The following is a 17,552-nucleotide window of genomic DNA, read 5'->3' as shown; positions in this document are numbered from 1 at the left end:
TGTCTCTGTTCGATATGCAGGTATCTCTGTTCGATCTGCAGGTATCTCTGTTCGATATTCAGGTATCTCTGTTCGATATTCAGGTATCTCTGTTCGATATTCAGGGAGCTCTGTTCGATATTCAGGTATCTCTGTTCGATCTGCAGGTATCTCTGTTCGATATTCAGGTATCTCTGTTCGATATTCAGGGAGCTCTGTTCGATATTCAGGTATCTCTGTTCGATATTCAGGTAGCTCTGTTCGATATTCAGGTATCTCTGTTCGATATTCAGGTATCTCTGTTCGATATTCAGGTAGCTCTGTTCGATATTCAGGTATCTCTGTTCGATTTGCAGTTGTCTCTTTTCGACATGCGGACGTCTCTGTTTGATATTCATACATCTCGATTTCCTGGTGTTTCCCTTCCCTTTGCTGGAGTTTGACTTCCTGGTTTCTTTGTTAAGCTGAGACTAAAACTTGATCGTGTTTTCCTTGGTTTCACTGTCTATGATGGTGATGGTAATGTTGACCGTTGAGCTTGCGGGAGTATCTGATCAGCCTGAGGATGTCTCCTCTCAATTTGTTTGTGTTGTTCGCCGATCGTTTCAGTCTATCGTACAAATTGCTGTTGTTTCATAACATGTTGGATAACTGGGACTTGGTTTTGTTGAGATGTACTCGAGTTGCAGAGTCATCTTGGTCCGATTCCTGCTGACTCCATCACCTATCCTGAAGGTCGAAGCATTTAAAAGAAGTGTCAGGTGAGTAAACAGTAAAACATCAAAAACAAACTTCTCATCTTGATAATTAACTGTTTTCTGTTTCCTCTTGTTAAAAAGGTATTTGTTTTGATTCGCACTTCCTCCACACATCACCCACTCTCCCCCTCCACCAACCTCGTTTACTTTTTAGATTCTTCCTCTTCTTATTCTTTTCGTCCTCTTCCCCTTTTTATGTCAATATATATATTTGACTTCCTGGGTAGAAACTGGTGATGGTTTCGGTGAGAGTGATTCTATCGGTGGTGAACTTGGAGAGGTTGATCCTTTTACGTCTGGTTGAGAGGGAAGAGAGAATTTGGGGTTTACACCCAATGAGACACCGCGTCCTGATTCCAAGGTGACTCGGCACTCGGATCCTCCCTTGAAGAACAAGACCCCACTGCAGTCCCAGCGCCTCCTTCGATGACTTCATATCTTGTTTTCACGAAGATGTTGTGTTGGATTCCTTGTCCAATTTGCAGGCAATTTTGTTCCATCTGCTTGGATGTGTGATCGATTTTCTCTTGTCTCCGTTCGTCTCTCCATAGAGATTCATGAAAGCTCATTTCACCTCCGAATTCAGGTCGCTGGTGTTCCAGAACAGGTAGTGAAAGTGGGGATGTGTTTGCCCGAGACGTACCTGCTCGAGGAGTACCTGGATTGACCCCGTATTCTGAACGCAACATTGAGGTTTTCTGTTTCATTGCCTGTTCAACTCGCCGGCGTTTTTCAATGGACGACAGTGATCTCTGTTCGGTTTCCTGAAATATCTGTTCCATTCTGCATTGAGATTCCTGTTGTCTCTCTTCATGAGGGAGTTTGAACACCTGGTGTTCCAGCACAGATGGTGTAAATAGAGATTTATTTTCCTGAGACGAACCTGGTGGAGCGGTACTTGGATTGACTTCATACACGGTTGGCAAGACGAAGGTTTTGTCTTGAATTGCCTGTTCAATTTGCAGACATTTCTGTTGGATCTGTGTTTGTCTGTTGATGTCTTTTTGTAAATCTTCCTGACGTCTCACTTCATCTTGGAGTTTGCACAGTTGATTTTCCAGAACAAAAAGTTCAACTTCGCTTGTGTTTTGCTGAGACGGACCTGGTGGGGAAATACTTGGATTGACTCCGTATTTTGTTTGCAAGATGAAGGTTGCTTGGTTGATTGCTCGTTTCACTCCAAGATATTGTTTTTCGATCTCCGTTAGTGTTCTTTTGTCTGCCTGGAAACCTTGCTGATGTTGCTCTTCGTCTTGGAGTTTGCACAGTTGATCTTGCAGAACAGAAAGATAATCTTGTCTTGTGTTTTGCTGAGACGGACCTGGTGGAGGAAAACTTGGATTGACTCCATATGTTGTTTGCAAGATGTCGGTTGCTTGGTTGATTGCTTCTTCAACTCCAAGACATTTCTGTTCGATCTCCATTTGTCTGTTTATGTGTGCCTGTAAATCTTCCTGACGTCTCACTTCATCTTGGAGTTTGCACAGTTGATCTTCAAGAACAGAAATGTTAACTTGTCTTGTGTTTTGCTGAGACGGACCTGGGAAGGAAACACTTGGATTGACTCCATATGTTGTTTTCAAGATGAAGGTTGCTTGGGTGATTGCTTGTTCAACTGCAAGACATTTTTTTGCGATCTCCATTTGTCTTCTTTTGTGTGCCTGCAAAGCTTGCTGATGTTTCTCGTCATCTTGGAGTTTACACAGTTGATCTTGCAGAGCAGAAAAATTAACTTGGCTTGTGTTTTGCTGAGACGGACCTGGTGGAGGAATACTTGGGTTGACTCCATATTTTGTTTGCAAGGTGAAGTTTGCCTCTTGGACTGCATGTTCTAATTGAAGGAGTATTTTTTCTTGATTCTGTTTGATTTTCTCTTTTCTCAGTTCCTCTCTCTGTGGAAGTTCATGATGTCTCTTTTCACCTTCGAGTTTGGGCAGCTGTTGTTTCAAAGCAGATATTGTAAGTGGGGATGTCTTTGCGTGAGATGTACCTGGTATAGAAGGACTTAGATTGACTCCGTGTTGTGTTCGCAACATTGAGGCTTTTTGTTGGATTACTTGTTCAATTTGCCGGCGTTTTTCATCGATCATCTGTCGTCTCTGTTCGGTTTTCTTGCTTATCTCTTCCATCCTGTGTTGAGATTCCTGTTGTATCTCTTGCCATCGGAGTTGGGATTGCTGGTGATTCAGAGCAGGTAGTGTATCTGGCGATATATTTGGATGAGAGGCACCTGGTAGAGAAAGAGTTGTTGCAAAGTCTGTGGCTTTTTGAGAGATTACCTGTTCAACTCGCAGGTGTTTTTGTCCGGTTCCCTGATGTCTCTGTTCCCTTTGCTGGAGTTTGACTTCCTGGTTTCTTTGTTCGGATTGTTCGTATTTCCATTCCATTTTCTGGCTGTGATGTTGAGCTTGTGAGAGTATCCGTTCAGCTTGTGGATGTGTCCCCTCAATTTGTTCGCGTTGTTCGTGGTTTTGTTGAGATGTACTCGGGTTGTCGGGTCATCTTGGACCTGTTGGCTCCATCACCTACCCTGAAGGACCAAGCAATAAAAGGAATCCAAGTGTCAGATGAGTAAACAGAATAAGATCAGAAACAAATTTCTCATCCAGATAAGAATTTTTTTCTGGTTTCTCTTGTTCAAAAAAGGTAGTTAGAGGATTATAAAGGGATAAAAAGGAATTCTGCCAAACCACGGAAAACCATGAAAAACAGAAAGGAAGGGAAATGAGAAATGAGGCAAAAATCTTTTTGTCAGGAAGACGAGTCACTCGCCAGACAACGTCAACACTGCCTTGTCACATATATTTATTACGTACACTCATGCTGAACATACACGACGAAATAACTATTATTAACTGAACACATTTTACCCTTTAAACAGATCCATACCACGATCAATATTAATTGATGGTTTTTGTGTCTCTCAAGGTTGTTCATGAGTTGTGACAAAACTTGGTGGATGACTTGGTTATGTGACAAGAACAAGTCAATTCGATTTGGGTTCAGGACCGAATTCAGATCCGGCCGATCAGTGGGAAACAGAACGGAACCTGTTCAGCCTGGTGGAGGTGTACCCTCTCCCGAGTGTCATGAAACCTTGTTTGTTGTTGTTTTCTTTCTGTTCCTCCATCCTATTCAAGGAAACAGAGAAATTAGATGTCAGTGGATTCCATTCGGTCCATCATGCCTGTGTCACACCAACACCGGATTAAAAGTGACGGTGGTTGTTCCTTTTCAGGATCTCTGCCCAATTTCTCAAATATGTTTTCCGGTCGTTTTTCTCGTATTTTTACTGTCATTTTGTTATCTCTGTGTTTACTGTGTGTTTCTTGTTCGGTCTTGTGTTAAAACTTGTGATAATTGTTGAGTTTTCATCTCGTGTTTCCTTGAGGCCTTCCCTTCTCCCCGTTTGTGGACCTGATGGTGTTTGTTGTATTTTCTCCCTTCTCCCTGTTTGTGGACCTGATGGTGTTTGTTGTGTTTTCTCCCTTCTCCCCGTTCGTGGACCTGATGGTGTTTGTTGTATTTTCTCCCTTCTCCCTGTTTGTGGACCTGATGGTGTTTGTTGTATTTTCTCCCTTCTCCCCGTTTGTGGACCTGATGGTGTTTGTTGTATTTTCTCCCTTCTCCCTGTTTGTGGACCTGATGGTGTTTGTTGTATTTTCTCCCTTCTCCCTGTTTGTGGACCTGATGGTGTCTGTTGTATTTTTCTCCTTTCTCCCCGTTCGTGGACCTGATGGTGTTTGTTGTATTTTCTCCTGATTAACATCAGTTGATATTTTCTCCACTTCTCCCTCCACCCTCCTGTCCCCCTGAACTACTCCCTCTCTTTCATCCAACAAACAAACAAATCCAACAAAAACAATTTTTCTCACATTATTCCCGACGTGGCCACGTGACTTCCTGCCCCGACTCTTCTTCCTCTTCGTTCTGACGATCTTCCATCAACTTCTGCCGACCCACATTCACCAAACACCTTCACGATTTTTTCTTCAACCTTCCATTACCTCATGTTACCTTATCTGAAAAAAAATCTTTGTTCTTTTAACCTCTCACGTTTCACCTCCCGAAACCACGTGTTTCACTGCACCCTCTTCTTCTTCCCTTCTTCTTCTTCTTCATTTTTTTTCAATTCGACCTTTCCTTCATCCCGTGTCCAAACCGTCCCACTGTTATGTTCCTTTTCTCCATTCTCTTCATCACATCCCTCATGGAATGTCCTTAATTACATCTCTGACTTTAAAAGTTTTAAAATCCCAGTTTGTAATTCATGTTCGTGTTTCATCAATCCTTTTTTTTTAAAACTTCAGTGCCAATTCACTCCACCTCCTTAAATCTACCTCCTCCTAACCCCTCACCTGTTATCCCCTCTCCTTACATCTCCCATCCTGCCCCTCATCCTACCTCAGTTCTTCGCACCTCCTCACTGTCTTCCACCTCAGTATCAGCTCCTCCTCCGGTGTCCCAAAATGTGTGGTGTTCTAACATCTGTGGGTTCCATTCTAACCTCACAGATATCTCACTCTCTCAGTCAATACACTCATCATCACTAACATGATCCTTCCTTCCTCTCAGAACACCTCCCCCTCTTCCCAACCCCTCAAATCTTGAACCTCCCCCCGCCGCTCCCTTCCTCACCAAACCTCGACAAAGTCTCATCCCACCTCTCCCATCGCCCTCCTGCACCTTGGACTTGCCTGCTCTCGTCTCCCTCCCTCTCAGTGCAACCCTCTCACCCTTCTCCCTCCAATCTTGCCCCAAATTCCCCTTCCTAAAGATGCACCCCCCCTGAACATCCACAAAACTACCTCTTTTCCCCACCCTCTCTCTTCCATATCATCACCCCACCTCCTCCAATCTTCAACTGCCCTCTGCCCCCTATTTTGTTGCTCCCCACTGCACCTCAATCCATCACCACCGAACCTTTTCTCGTCATCCGTCCCTCTCTCCTCGCTCTTCTGCAATCCACCGCACTTTCAATAACTCTTCTGACCTCCCCGCCCCTCCTCGCATCCTCCAAAAAAACTTCCTCCCTTCCTTTTCCTTTACAGTGTGGACCTCAAACATCTGGGGCCTTCGCTCAAACCTGACAGATCTTTACATACAAGTTGCCACTGACAAACCAGACATAATCTGCTTCACAGAAACTTTCCTCCTCCAAGATATCTCTGACTCCCGAGTATCTCTTTCGTGTTACTCCCTCCTCCGGTATGACAGACCTGAGCCTCATCCTGGTGGTGGAGTTGCTCTTCATCAAAGACGATTCCTCACTCACCATGCACTGCATTTTCTCCCCACACCCCCAAGAATACCTCTGGCTACGGGTTCCCCTTCACTCCCACCTCGTGTTTATATGTGTGTTGTGCCGTCCACCAAACAGCGATGACTCCATTTGCCCCTCACTATCCGAAAACATGGACCAACTAACATCTTCTCATCCGAACTCTCTCTTCCTCACATGTGATGACTTCAGTTGTCATCATGCCAGTTGGCTCGGTGTGGATACCTCTCTCACCTGTAATGGCACCTCAGCAAAAGACTTCTGTGACTCATTGGGACTGACTCAATTGGTCCACTTCCCGACACGGATCTCAACCAATGGTACTCTATCTCTTCTGGATCTGACTTTGACAAATTGTCCTGAAAATATCTGCTGTTCTTCCTTCGCTCCAATCGGTTCTTCTGACCAGGTCCTTGTCAAAGTGGACATCTCGCTGGCTGTTATCAGAGAACCACCTCACCGCCGTCGAGTCTGGCATTTCACTCAAGCCGACTGGCAGGGTCTCCAAGCAGCCATCAAACTTATAGACTGGTCTCCCATCTCTTCTTCCTCCAACATCAACTCATCCTGCGAATTCTTTCAAAGAAACTTTCTCTCTGTAATGCACAGACTTATCACATCTCGTATTCAGTTGTCCCCTTCCCCCCGCCCTTGGTTCACTGAAGCTTGTGGTGAGGCAGTTGTCCTGAAACAAGTTACCTTCACCTCATGGAAAGCAAACCCAACTGAGGGTAATCTCAGTTCCTTCCATAAAGCTTGGAACAAGTGTGTATCTACCCTCAGGAGAGCCAGAAAACACCATCTTTATAATCTCAAGTATGAACTCTCAAACCTCTCTCCCTCCTCCAAATCCTCGTGGCGTATAATCAAATCTTTTTCTCGTGCATGTTCCCCCTCCATCCCTCCCTGACGACAAATCGCCGCACTGCTGATACTGTCGCAGGCCGGGTGTCGGCTGCGAGCACGACAGCTAGGTGGATCAGGAGGGTCGACTCTACCGAACACCCGGAATTTAGATCGTACCTTTCGGAAAACTCCGAGGGTACGGGTCCCTTACCGGACCGTGAAGCGTCAATAATTCCACCGCGTGGTACAGGGTTATTTGCCAAACTTCAAAATACCAAGAGACCACGTGGCGAGCTACCGAGTATTCAGACCCTCGACGGAACTCGTACGGGACGATCCGTATGTGCGCTCGACCCGTGCGTGACCCGAGCGGATGGTCACCAAGCTTCCGTCGGTCCCAAATGCACACCACTACGGCAACAACGGCCTTTCTAATTCCCCAACACGACCCGTGTTAAACCAATAACAGAAACACAAAAGCGGGCTGATACATTTCACAAATAGGGTATTTACTAACAGTAGGTGGGGAAGGAGGGAAGCACGTAAGGGCAGAGTTATCACGACTAATAAGAGATGTAAGGCAAATAATGTACAGCGAAGGCACTGAACAATTTACTACTTAAAGACGGGCCCACCGACAGACACAGACACACACAGATACCCAGTCGGACATGGACCTGTCCACCTCGTGTGGTTTGGCTGACACGAGCGAACCAGGCACCAGCGAGAGGCGATGATAGAACCAGGCACCAGCGAGAGGCGATGATAGAACCAGGCACCAGCGAGAGGCGATGATAGAACCAGGCCCAGCGAGAGGCGATGATAGAACCAGGCACCAGCGAGAGGCGATGATAGAACCAGGCACCAGCGAGAGGCAATGATAGAACCAGGCACCAGTGAGAGGCAATGATAGAACCAGGCAATAGCGAGAGGCGGTGATAGAACCAGGCACCAGCGAGAGGCGATGATAGAACCAGGCCCAGCGAGCCCTAATCAGCCTCCAGAGCTCCGCTCAGCACTCGTCCCGACAACCAAACTCTCCTCTGTATCCCAAACTGTTGAGAATGCAGGAGGTTTTTCTGCCACTTCTCCAAGTCTTTGAGTTGAACGTTAAAGCGAGGGCTGATAACTCCACACTTGTCCAACCTACCCGTCAGATTGACCACAACCTTGCCTGCTCGATGGTCATCAACTATCTCAAACTGTTCGATATTCAGGCATCCCTGTTCGACTTGTGGGCGTCTCTGTTCGATAAGCAGGTGTCTCTGTTCAATATGTGGGCATGTCTGTTTGATATGCAGGCGTCTCTGTTCGACATGCAGGTGTCTCTTCGATATGTGGGCGTGTCTGTTCGACATGCAGGTGTCTCTGTTCGATATGCAGGTGTCTCTGTTCGATTTTCTCTTGTCTCTCTCTGTTCGTCTCTCCGTGGAGATTCATGGAAGGTCATTTCACCTCCGAGTTCAGGGAGCTGGTGTTTCACACCAAATTGTGAAAGTGAAGAGGTGTTTGCCTGAGACGTACCTGGTGGAGGAGAACTTGGAATGAGCCCGTATTTTGTGAGCAAGAATGAGGTTTTCTCTTGGATTTCCTGTTCAATTTCCCGGCGTTTTCCATCGGAGTTCCGTGATCTCTGGTTGGTTTTCTTGATTATCAGTTCCATTCTGTGTTGATATTTCTGATGTCTCTTTTCATCGTTGAGTTTGGACACCTGGTATTGCAGCAGATATTGTGAAAGTGGTGATGTATTTGTTTGAGATGTACCTGGTGGAGGAGTACCTGGAATGGCCCCGTATTTTTTCAGCAAGATTTCGGTTTTCTCTTGGATTTCCAGTTCAATTTGCCGGCGTTTTTCATCGGAGGACTGTGGTCTCTGTTCGGTTTCCATTGGATATATCTTCCATTTTGCGTTGAGATTCTTGTTCTCTCTCTTCACAAGGGAAGTTGGACTCCTGGTGTTTCAGAACAGGTTGTTAAAGTGAGGAGCTGTTTTCCTGAGACGTATCTGGTAGAGGAGGACTTGGATTGATCCCGTATTCTGTACGCAAGTTTGAGTTTTTCTGTTTCATTACCTGTTCAATTCGCCGGCGTTTTTCATCGGACCTCTGTCGTCTCTGTTCGGTTTTCTTGCTTTTCTCTTCCATTCTTCCATTCCAGTTGTCTTTCTTCCCCTTGGAGTTTGGATTGCTGGTTATTCAGAGCAGGTCGTGTACCTGGCGATTTATTTGGCTGAGAGGCACCTGGTAGAGAAAGAGTTGTTGGCAAGTCTGAGGCTTTTTGAGAGATTACCTGTTCAACTTGCAGGTGTTTTGTCCGGTTCCCTGATGTCTCTGTTCGATTTCTTTGTGTCTGTTCCCTTTGATGGAGTTTAACTTCCTGGTTTCTTTGTTCGGATTGTTCGTGTTTCCGTTCCATTTTCTGGCTGTGATGTTGAGCTTGTGAGAGTATCCGTTCAGCTTGTGGATGTTTCCCCTCAATTTGTTCGCGTTGTTCGTGGTTTTATTGAGATGTACTTGGGTTGCAGGGTAATCTTGGACCGATTCCTGCTGGCTCCATCACCTACCCTGAAGGACCAAGCAATAAAAGGAATCCAAGTGTCAGGTGAGTAAACAAAATAACATCAAAAACAAATTTCTCATTGAGATAAGAACTGTTTTGTCGTTCCTGTTTTAAAAAAAGTATTAAGAGGGTTATAAGGGGATAAAAAGGTATTTTGCCACACCACGGAAAACCACGTAAAAAACAGAAAGGAAGGGAAATGATAAATTAGACAAAAATATTGTTGCGGATTCCGGAACCACATCCCTTCAAAGCGATGGCATCAACCATACAGTGGTCCCCAGACAGTTATTTCATGAATGTACGGACAGGAATATACGAACTTCCCTCTTGTCTCATGGGACAAACGGGGCAATGTGCGTTGTGTGGATCTCATCAATTGGCCTGATTATATCTTCACTTTATTCCTACTCTTTTTCTCTATTCCTGATGTTAATCCAAGCCATGGCCGCCTGTAAAAGCCACAGCCACGTCCTTCACTGCAAGAATGTGTCTTCGCAAGATTTAGCACAATCATCGATAACATGCCGTGCCCGGGGTAGAGAAAAACAGACCACCACACACCACCGCCTTTCTCCACCCACATTATTAATATTCATGACCGAATAACCCAATTGGATGCAATGTTCCACGTCACATGACCACTCAAGTCAGTTGGGCATAAATCTAAATCTTGTGAACATGAGTTGTCCCTTTAACTCCGCACAGCTAAAACCATGGAGGCGATCACATTTTATGTCTTTTTCTCCTTGTTCAGTGAAGATTCAGTTTGGGGATGTTGAAAAGAAGGAACAGGGAAATTAGTGACTGAGCACTGAGATAAGAGTTTGGATTATTTTCCTGATGTTGTTGTTGTTGGTTTTTTTTCTGAGTAAAGATGGAGAGATATGTTCATGTTGTTTGTATTTTTGAGGGAGGATGGGAAATGGATTGAGCTGAGGGATCAAAAGGAACAATACCTGGGATAAAAGGAGTGAAAACGAGGCAAAAAAACAACAGAGGGAAATCACACTCCAACTATCACCAGTAGGCCTGACTTAACTCGGGACACTAATTAAACGATTCAACACAGCAGTATATGGTTTGTGACAAAAAACTGATGAAAAACAAATTGACGAAAAACATGGAGAAAAACAGGAACAACTCAAGAGGGAGCACTCGGTAGAGTGCAAAACCTCCGCCGCCAATACTGCTGGGTCACTCAAGTGAACCTGATATCCTATTCATTGTCGGTCAAAACGGATCAGACTCTACTGAACCACGATTGATAAACTAAACTAGATCGACGCGCATGCAGAAATGCCAAAAAAAAAAATCGAAATTTTTTTGAAAAAAAAGGTGTAAAATTTCTTTCTTTTTTTTTCCTGCAACAAATTTTTTTTTTTTGGTTTGGATAGAGGTTTTTTTGGTTTTGGTTTGGTTTTTTTGGTTTGGATTGGTTTGGCCGTGGATTTTTCTACACTTAAAACATGTAGAAATGCAAAAAAAAAACTTCAAATATTTTACAAATAAAATCGAAATTTTTTTGAAAAAAAGTTGCAAATTTTTTTTTTCTCCAACAAATTTATTTATTTTTGGTTGGAAATCACTGAAAACATGAAGAAATGCAAAAACAAAAATTCAAATATTTTTTTCAAAATGGCCGCCATAGCGGCCATATTGGACTTTGGACCAAGTCCAAAATCTAATGGCATGATCCTTGGACCATACCTAATCCCCCCACCAAGTTTCGTCGAAATCCGTCCAGGAGTTTTTCCGTAATACTGTTCACAAACAAACAAACAGACAGGGGTGAAAACAGTAACCTCCGTCCATCTTCGATGGCGGAGGATAAAAATAAATAAATAAATAAATAAATACCTACGACCCATCACAAAACATTCAAGATTACCACAGCTACAACTAGAGGGGGAGCACTCGGGAGAATGCAAAACCTCCGCCGCCAATACTGCTGGGTCACTCAAGTGAACCTTATATCTTATTCATTAAATATGATGTCAACAGTGCTGACAGAGTTATAGTTCTTTTCTCCATTTTTTTGGGGTGGGGGCGTGGGGGGGGGTTGGAAATCATTTAAAACATGGAGAAATGCAAAAAAAAGAAATCTAAATTTTGTTGAAAAAAAAGTTGCAAATTTTTTTTTTCTCCAACAATTTTTTTTTTGGGGGGGGACCAAGTCCAAAATTTAATGGCATGATCCTTGGACCATACCTAACCCCCCCACCAAGTTTCGTCGAAATCCGTCGAGGAGTTTTTCCGTAATACTGTTCACAAACAAATAGACCAATGTCACCCGCAGGGTGACCCGTATCTTGCCAAAAGGTGACCACGTGTGACTTCGTTAAGGTCACACTGAGGTGAACAGAGCTGCTACCCACCAGGAGCGACTCCTTGAGGAATATTTGCGATTTGCGGAAAAAACGAGAGATTCCGATGAGAATCGTTCTACAGAGTAACCATGAAAAATATGCGTTTGCCTCATAACGTCACCAAATGACGTCATAATGTCGCAAGCTTGACATATCCAGAAAGCACTCATTGAGGTGTTCAATTTGAAGTACGACACGATATGGTTCCTAAAACTTGAAAATTTGACCTTGGGGTCAAATATGTTTGACCTCAGGCACTAACCATGAAGGTCAAGGCCAATCGCCACCAAAAATTAATCAGCTGAGCGCCAGACCATGAACTATATTCCCATGAAGTTTGCAGACGATCCGATCAAAATTACTCAAAAAATAAGGGTTTGGTCGACTCCCCTGATTTGCGACAAAGTGACCTTGACCTTTGACCTTGACCTTCAAAATTTTATGTGCTGAAAGGGACCTCTATAGGCTTCTGATATGCGAAGTTACAAAAATTTCCAATGATAACTGTGCTCTGCAGAATTTTTTATACGTGATTACAGACAAACAAAAAAAAACATACAAGCTGACTAACATATCTTGCAAAAACTTCGTTTTGGCAAGATAACAAACAGAAAGGGGTGAAAACAGAAACCTCCATCCATCTTCGAAAATGGCGGAGGTTAACTTGAGGGGGAGCACTCAGGAGAGTGCAAAACCATCACCAATTTTTTTCAGCACAAGTTCACTCAAGTGAACCTGATATCCTATTCATTAAATATGATGTCAACAGTGCTGACAGTTCGTTCTTTTCTCCAACATTTTTTTTTTTGGGGGGGGGGTTGGAAATCACTTAAACCATGTAGAAATGCAAATTTTTTTTTTTTTCTCTCAACTCTTTTGGGGGTGGGGGTTGGAAATCACTTAAAACATGTGGAAATGCAAAAAAAAAACATTTTTTTTCTCTAACAATTTGGGGGGGGGTTGGAAATCACTTAAAACATGTAGAAATGCAAAAAAAAAACATTTTTTGCTCTACATTTTTTGGGGGGGTTGGAAATCACTTAAAACATGTAGAAATGCAAAAAAAATTTTTTTTCTCTAACAATTTCTTTTTTGGGGGGGGGGGACCAAGTCCAAAATCTAATGGCATGATCCTTGGACCATACCTAACCCCCCCTACCAAGTTTCGTCGAAATCCGTCGAGGAGTTTTTCCGTAATACTGTTCACAAACAAACAAACAAACAAACACAGAAAGGGGTGAAAACAGTAACCTCCGTCCATCTTGGATGGCGGAGGTTAACTCGAAGGGAACTCGTAAGAGCGTCTTCCTGGTCCTGGTGTTGTGTGCAGTGAGCTTCCAAATTCGTAACAATATAACTGTTCGTTCACACTTCCATTGTTCTCATCATTCCACAAGCACATTGAACGATCTCCATTTGTAATTGTACTTGCTTTGCTCTACTCACACAAATATCTTCAACATATTGACAGAAGAAGTCGATTTCTTGAAGAAGCCAAGGAACGAAAAATTAAAACAAATTAATTATATTTGTTTGATTGTACCAATAATCCGCTGTTTGATTCCACGTCATTCTCGCTGTTTATCGTCGTGTTTGCTGTTCACGGCACATCGTGATCATCCGTCTCCATGGCGACAATCCCCGTCATTTAAACCGGAAGTGCTGACGTCGAACTCCACCGACGATAAAAAAAATGACGTCAAAAGATAATTCAGTGAAATCGCACAGATAGTGTTAAAACGATGGACACGTTCAACGTGAAATCCATTGCGAAGTCGGTGAATAAAAAGCTTTATCAGCGAATTAACGATTAAAAATGAGGAAGAAGAAGTATCACGTGGTTCGCGCATGCGCACTGATCGCCTCGTTTGAATCGAGGACACAACGGTTTCTCCACCCGCGTTGATGGATCGAGTGAGTTCGTTGGTTTAAAATTTAAACTTCGTGTTTAAAAACCGTTGAGTTGCTTGATCCTGACGGGTGTGATGTCGATGTTTGAAGTGTTTAACGGTGGAGACATAATAAGTGCAGAAGAGTTTTTAGTGGAACCGGCAATGATCGGGCAAGTCTGCGTTTTTGCGGGAATCCAAGAAATCGGGCCAGTCTGCGTTTTGGCGGGAATCCGAGAAATCGGGCCAGTCTGCGTTTTGGCGGGAATCCGAGAAATCGGGCCAGTCTGCGTTTTGGCGGGAATCCGAGAAATCGGGCCAGTCTGCGTTTTGGCGGGAATGCGAGAAATCGGGCCTAATCAATGCAAGTTCATTGTGTGCATCCTTGTGTGAGTGAAAATAAAAGGAGAGTGATGATGGCGGGACACAAGGATTGGAAGGGACTTTTATGAAGGAAGAGAACATTTGGCCCATCGAGCCTGTGTTACAGGTTATGTTTTCACCCCTCTCTGGTTGTCCATGAGCATGATATCTCAAAACGTTGTGAACAGATTCCTACGAAATGTAGTGAACAGGTTGTGTGTCTGACGAGGACGAATTGATCCAATTTTGGTTCAGATCGGGATCCAGGTATGGCCTACCTGTGTGATATAAAAGGTGAACTATTCAGCCTGGCGGAGGTGTGCGCTCCACCGAGTGTCCGTTCATTGTTCGGTGTGAGAATGTCCTTTTCATGATCCCAAGCGTCTAATTATCCTTGAGAATGGATTTTGAGATATCCTGATGAAAGTTAAGTCCGTCATCAATCACAACACCAAGGTTTTTCTCTGTTTGGACATCCTGAATAGTGACTTCACTCGTGTGGTACCCACTCTTACTGTTTTTCCTTCCAACATGCAGGACCTTGTGTTTGGTTTCATTGAAGGGGAGTTTCCAGGTGCTGGACCATTCCTGCGTCTTGTTTAATTCACCTTGAGGCGCGTCTGCTTGATCCTGATCGTTAACTGGACCCATCATTTTCGTGTCATCAGGAAAAATGTACACAAAGTTCTTGATCAATTGTGGTCGATCGTTAATGGTGATTAGAAACAAAAGGGGTCCGTGGAGGTTCTGTGGAGGAAAATCATCAGTGGAGGGTCTGCAATGACATGAGCTCTCTCTCTCTTTCAACCATCTTGGATGAATACAGTCCGTCCTGCAAACTTTGAGCTCTTTTGGGCCAGAAACCTTTTTCTAACCGTCTCCGTGAAGTTTGAGACGGCACCCAACTCACGTCCTTGAAAGTGCTGACTCCATTAAGGGTACATGACACAGGTCCTCATGTGTGAATACACTGCTGAAGAAGCCGTTCAATATGTCTGCTTTCTCACCATCTGTTTCAGATAACTTTCCACAGGGGTCGACACCGTTGCGATTTGAACTCAGATTCCGAGCTTCGCTTGATTCGTACTCTTGGCAGTTTTGTCGAGTCAGGCGCCATGATTTGTTTCCTTCCTCGGTGTATCTTTCAGAGTGTAACACACCGTCAGTAGTCGTGTACCTTCTGCATGCTTTGTGTCTCTTTGCGTCACTGTGCCACGGCTTACCTGGAGATGTCGGGGTTTCTCCAGATACCCTTCTGAGACGAGGCCGCGGGATTTGGAATGCATCCTTCCACACTCTGTTCGAAATGCCGCCTGAAAAAGCTCCAACATTCACGACAACTCACGTAAGCAAGGTGATCCACACATTGGATCTCCTCAAGCATTTGATTCACAAGATCAAAATTTCCCTTATTCGGTTTAAGTTTGGGTGATGTTGCTGACTCATGTGCCTCGGTAAGTACACTTCGCTCCACAACTAGGCAGCAGTGGTCGTAACTAGGTATTCTGTGTAATTAACCATCTCCTGTCTGTTTGTAAGTAGATCCATGATGACGCAGCAGAGGTCGCAACTCATCCCCATGAGTGTTCATCTTCTGGTTTGGGGTTCGGTGTACACGGACGACGGATCGGCAAGAGGATAAAAACCCGTCAAAAATATCAGGTTGGAATTATTTTATTCGAAATCTTCAAGGAGACTGGAAGACATTATGTATCAGTTTATTTGAACACACCACGTTATTTTAAAACACCACATGAACAAATGTGATCGGATTTTTTATTTTTAAATCTTCTGGGATGTTTCGTTTTGACCTCACAGCCTCTTGAGCATGCCAGAATCTGAAGCCTTGGCCTAGTGTCAGGTGTGCTTCCATCTTCTTCATTTATAAGACGCCCTGCTGATGTAATTGAGCGCTCGTTTTACTCTGTGTGTGTTTACACATTACGTGGACTGAGTTTCACCTCCTTGTGCGTTGTGTTTATTTATTTATTTTAGAGTTTCTGCACTTCGCCCACGAGGCCCCGTTTGCAAGTCATCTCTCTATAATTCCAGCAATCTCTGTGTGTGTGTCTGTGTGTGTGTGTGTGTGTGTGTGTGTGTGTGTGTGTGTGTGTGTGTGTGTGTGTGTGTGTGTGACCGCTGTTTCTCGACAACCTCTGGTCCGATCTAATTGAAACTTGCCAGGTATATTGCTGGGGACCTGAGGATGTGCTTTTTCAAGGTTTGATATGCATCGGACAAGTGCTTCGCGAATTATGGCCATTTATTTACCAACCAATGGCAAGACACGTTGTTGCGTGGGCGTGACCGTTGGTGAAGGGAAGCACAGCCACGTTCCCCATTACGGGTTACAACATACGGGCTTCCGGAGAGTGATGACTTCGTGTATTCTAATGATTTCTCGATTTCTTATGCGCATTTATAGATAAACACAATGGGCCAAGTTATGATCGTTTTCATATTAGACGGTGTATAAATTTCGGGAACATCAGAGTGCTGGTATGCTCCGAACCAGGAAGTAAATTTTTTCTCTCTCTTCTCTTCTCTTTTTGTTTTTCCTTGCCACGACATTGCGAAAAGGTAAAATACGTTGGCGCTAATTGAATAATTGGGAATTAAAAATAAATTGCGAATAATCGTTACTGCGAATAATATCGAACTTCCGGGTCACGCACGTATGGGCACGTGAGAGCGAAGAAACGGCCTGTGTGGTTTATTTATTATTATTATTATTATTTTTTTCTTTTTTACGGGCACGTACTAGTTGTCTACAATTCCAAAAGAAGAGACGTAATTCCTCTTTTATGAAAAATGATTTTCAAGTTTTGTTTGTCCTGAAAAATAGACGTGAGAGAACACACAGCTGTGCGAAAAAAATTGTCCTTTAAATTCCTTCGAAAATGGTCCTCATGGAGGTGGTCAGACAAATACACCCTGTGTTTTACATCGGTAGATTCTTACCTCCAGAGAGATCGGGTTAAACTAATATATCGCACCATATCTCAAAGAGTTGTGGACGGATTCGGATGAAACTTGGTGGACAGGTTGGGTGTGTGAATTCAAAAGGAAGAATTGATTTCACCTTACTCCGCACCTCTCACCAAATCTCACCACTTTGACCACAAACACCTCCCGCACACGGGATAAATATTCCCTCATCCCCTCGTACCTCTGCATTGCTACAATTCACCACTCTATTTTGAGGAGCACCGCGCGGCGTAATATTGTCCTCGTCGCCGCGCGATGCTCGACCACGCAACGGACGCTAATAGCTCCACCGCATCTCACTGGGAACGTCCCGGGTGAGCGTCCGGAATTGATGCAGCCCTCATCCAGTCGTCTGACCACGGCAAGACCAGGGGTAACGAGGAGGGTCGCGAGAAGGGCAATCCGAGAGTTTGGTTCGAGTCCTGGGTGTCCATTTTGGCTCATGAAGAAGCCTGTGGGTGGCGGAGAAAGTCCGCTGCCATCCGACATTCAGACTGCACTCGGTGTTACTGACTCGCAA

The 17,552-nt window shown here is 44.2% G+C and overlaps 2 protein-coding genes across 26 annotated transcripts in view; one reads left to right on the top strand and one right to left on the bottom strand.

The window, feature by feature from the left end:
* Window positions 1-17,552, top strand: part of LOC147006312 (uncharacterized) — an 87,937-nt gene that overhangs the window by 57,237 nt on the left and 13,148 nt on the right. For 17 of the 22 annotated variants that reach the window (XR_015054923.1, XR_015054926.1, XM_085869096.1 and 14 more), the window contains 2 exons: window positions 15,292-15,398; window positions 15,587-15,999. Coding sequence is in view for 4 of the 22 variants with exons in the window: in XM_085869092.1 (XP_085725218.1) it covers window positions 15,292-15,361 (70 nt within the window). In the remaining 18 variants the exon portion in view is untranslated. Of the gene's footprint in view, window positions 1-13,603; window positions 13,707-15,291; window positions 15,399-15,583; window positions 16,000-17,552 lie in introns of those variants that run through there. The other 5 variants (XR_015054925.1, XR_015054927.1, XR_015054924.1 and 2 more) reach the window with 5 other exon arrangements.
* LOC147006313 (uncharacterized) lies at window positions 380-13,485 on the bottom strand. Of its 4 annotated transcripts, none has more exons than XM_085869083.1 (3): window positions 13,336-13,485; window positions 7,526-9,428; window positions 380-3,267 (listed from the first exon to the last, which is right to left on the bottom strand). In XM_085869083.1, the coding sequence occupies exon 3, from the start codon at window positions 3,122-3,124 to the stop codon at window positions 1,064-1,066; it is 2,061 nt and encodes a 686-aa protein (XP_085725209.1). In that variant the 5' UTR covers window positions 3,125-3,267; window positions 7,526-9,428; window positions 13,336-13,485; the 3' UTR covers window positions 380-1,063. The 4 variants fall into 4 exon arrangements, with proteins under 4 accessions (XP_085725209.1, XP_085725210.1, XP_085725211.1 ...); XM_085869084.1 differs by having other exon boundaries at window positions 13,239-13,420; XM_085869085.1 differs by lacking the exons at window positions 7,526-9,428; window positions 13,336-13,485 and adding an exon at window positions 4,613-5,073.

This window comes from Eptatretus burgeri, unplaced genomic scaffold (assembly GCF_056783735.1).
Source record: "Eptatretus burgeri isolate ZD-2024b unplaced genomic scaffold, Ebu_testis_v1 Ebu_testis_scaffold_3191, whole genome shotgun sequence".
NCBI lineage: Eukaryota > Metazoa > Chordata > Myxini > Myxiniformes > Myxinidae > Eptatretus > Eptatretus burgeri.
Note: the sequence above shows the minus strand (reverse complement) of the source record. Positions and strands in the feature narration are given on the sequence as shown.

Bases quoted from the DNA above. Each gene is read 5' to 3' on its own strand.
- LOC147006313 (XM_085869083.1), bottom strand. From the start codon at position 3,124: ATGGAATGGAAATACGAACAATCCGAACAAAGAAACCAGGAAGTCAAA.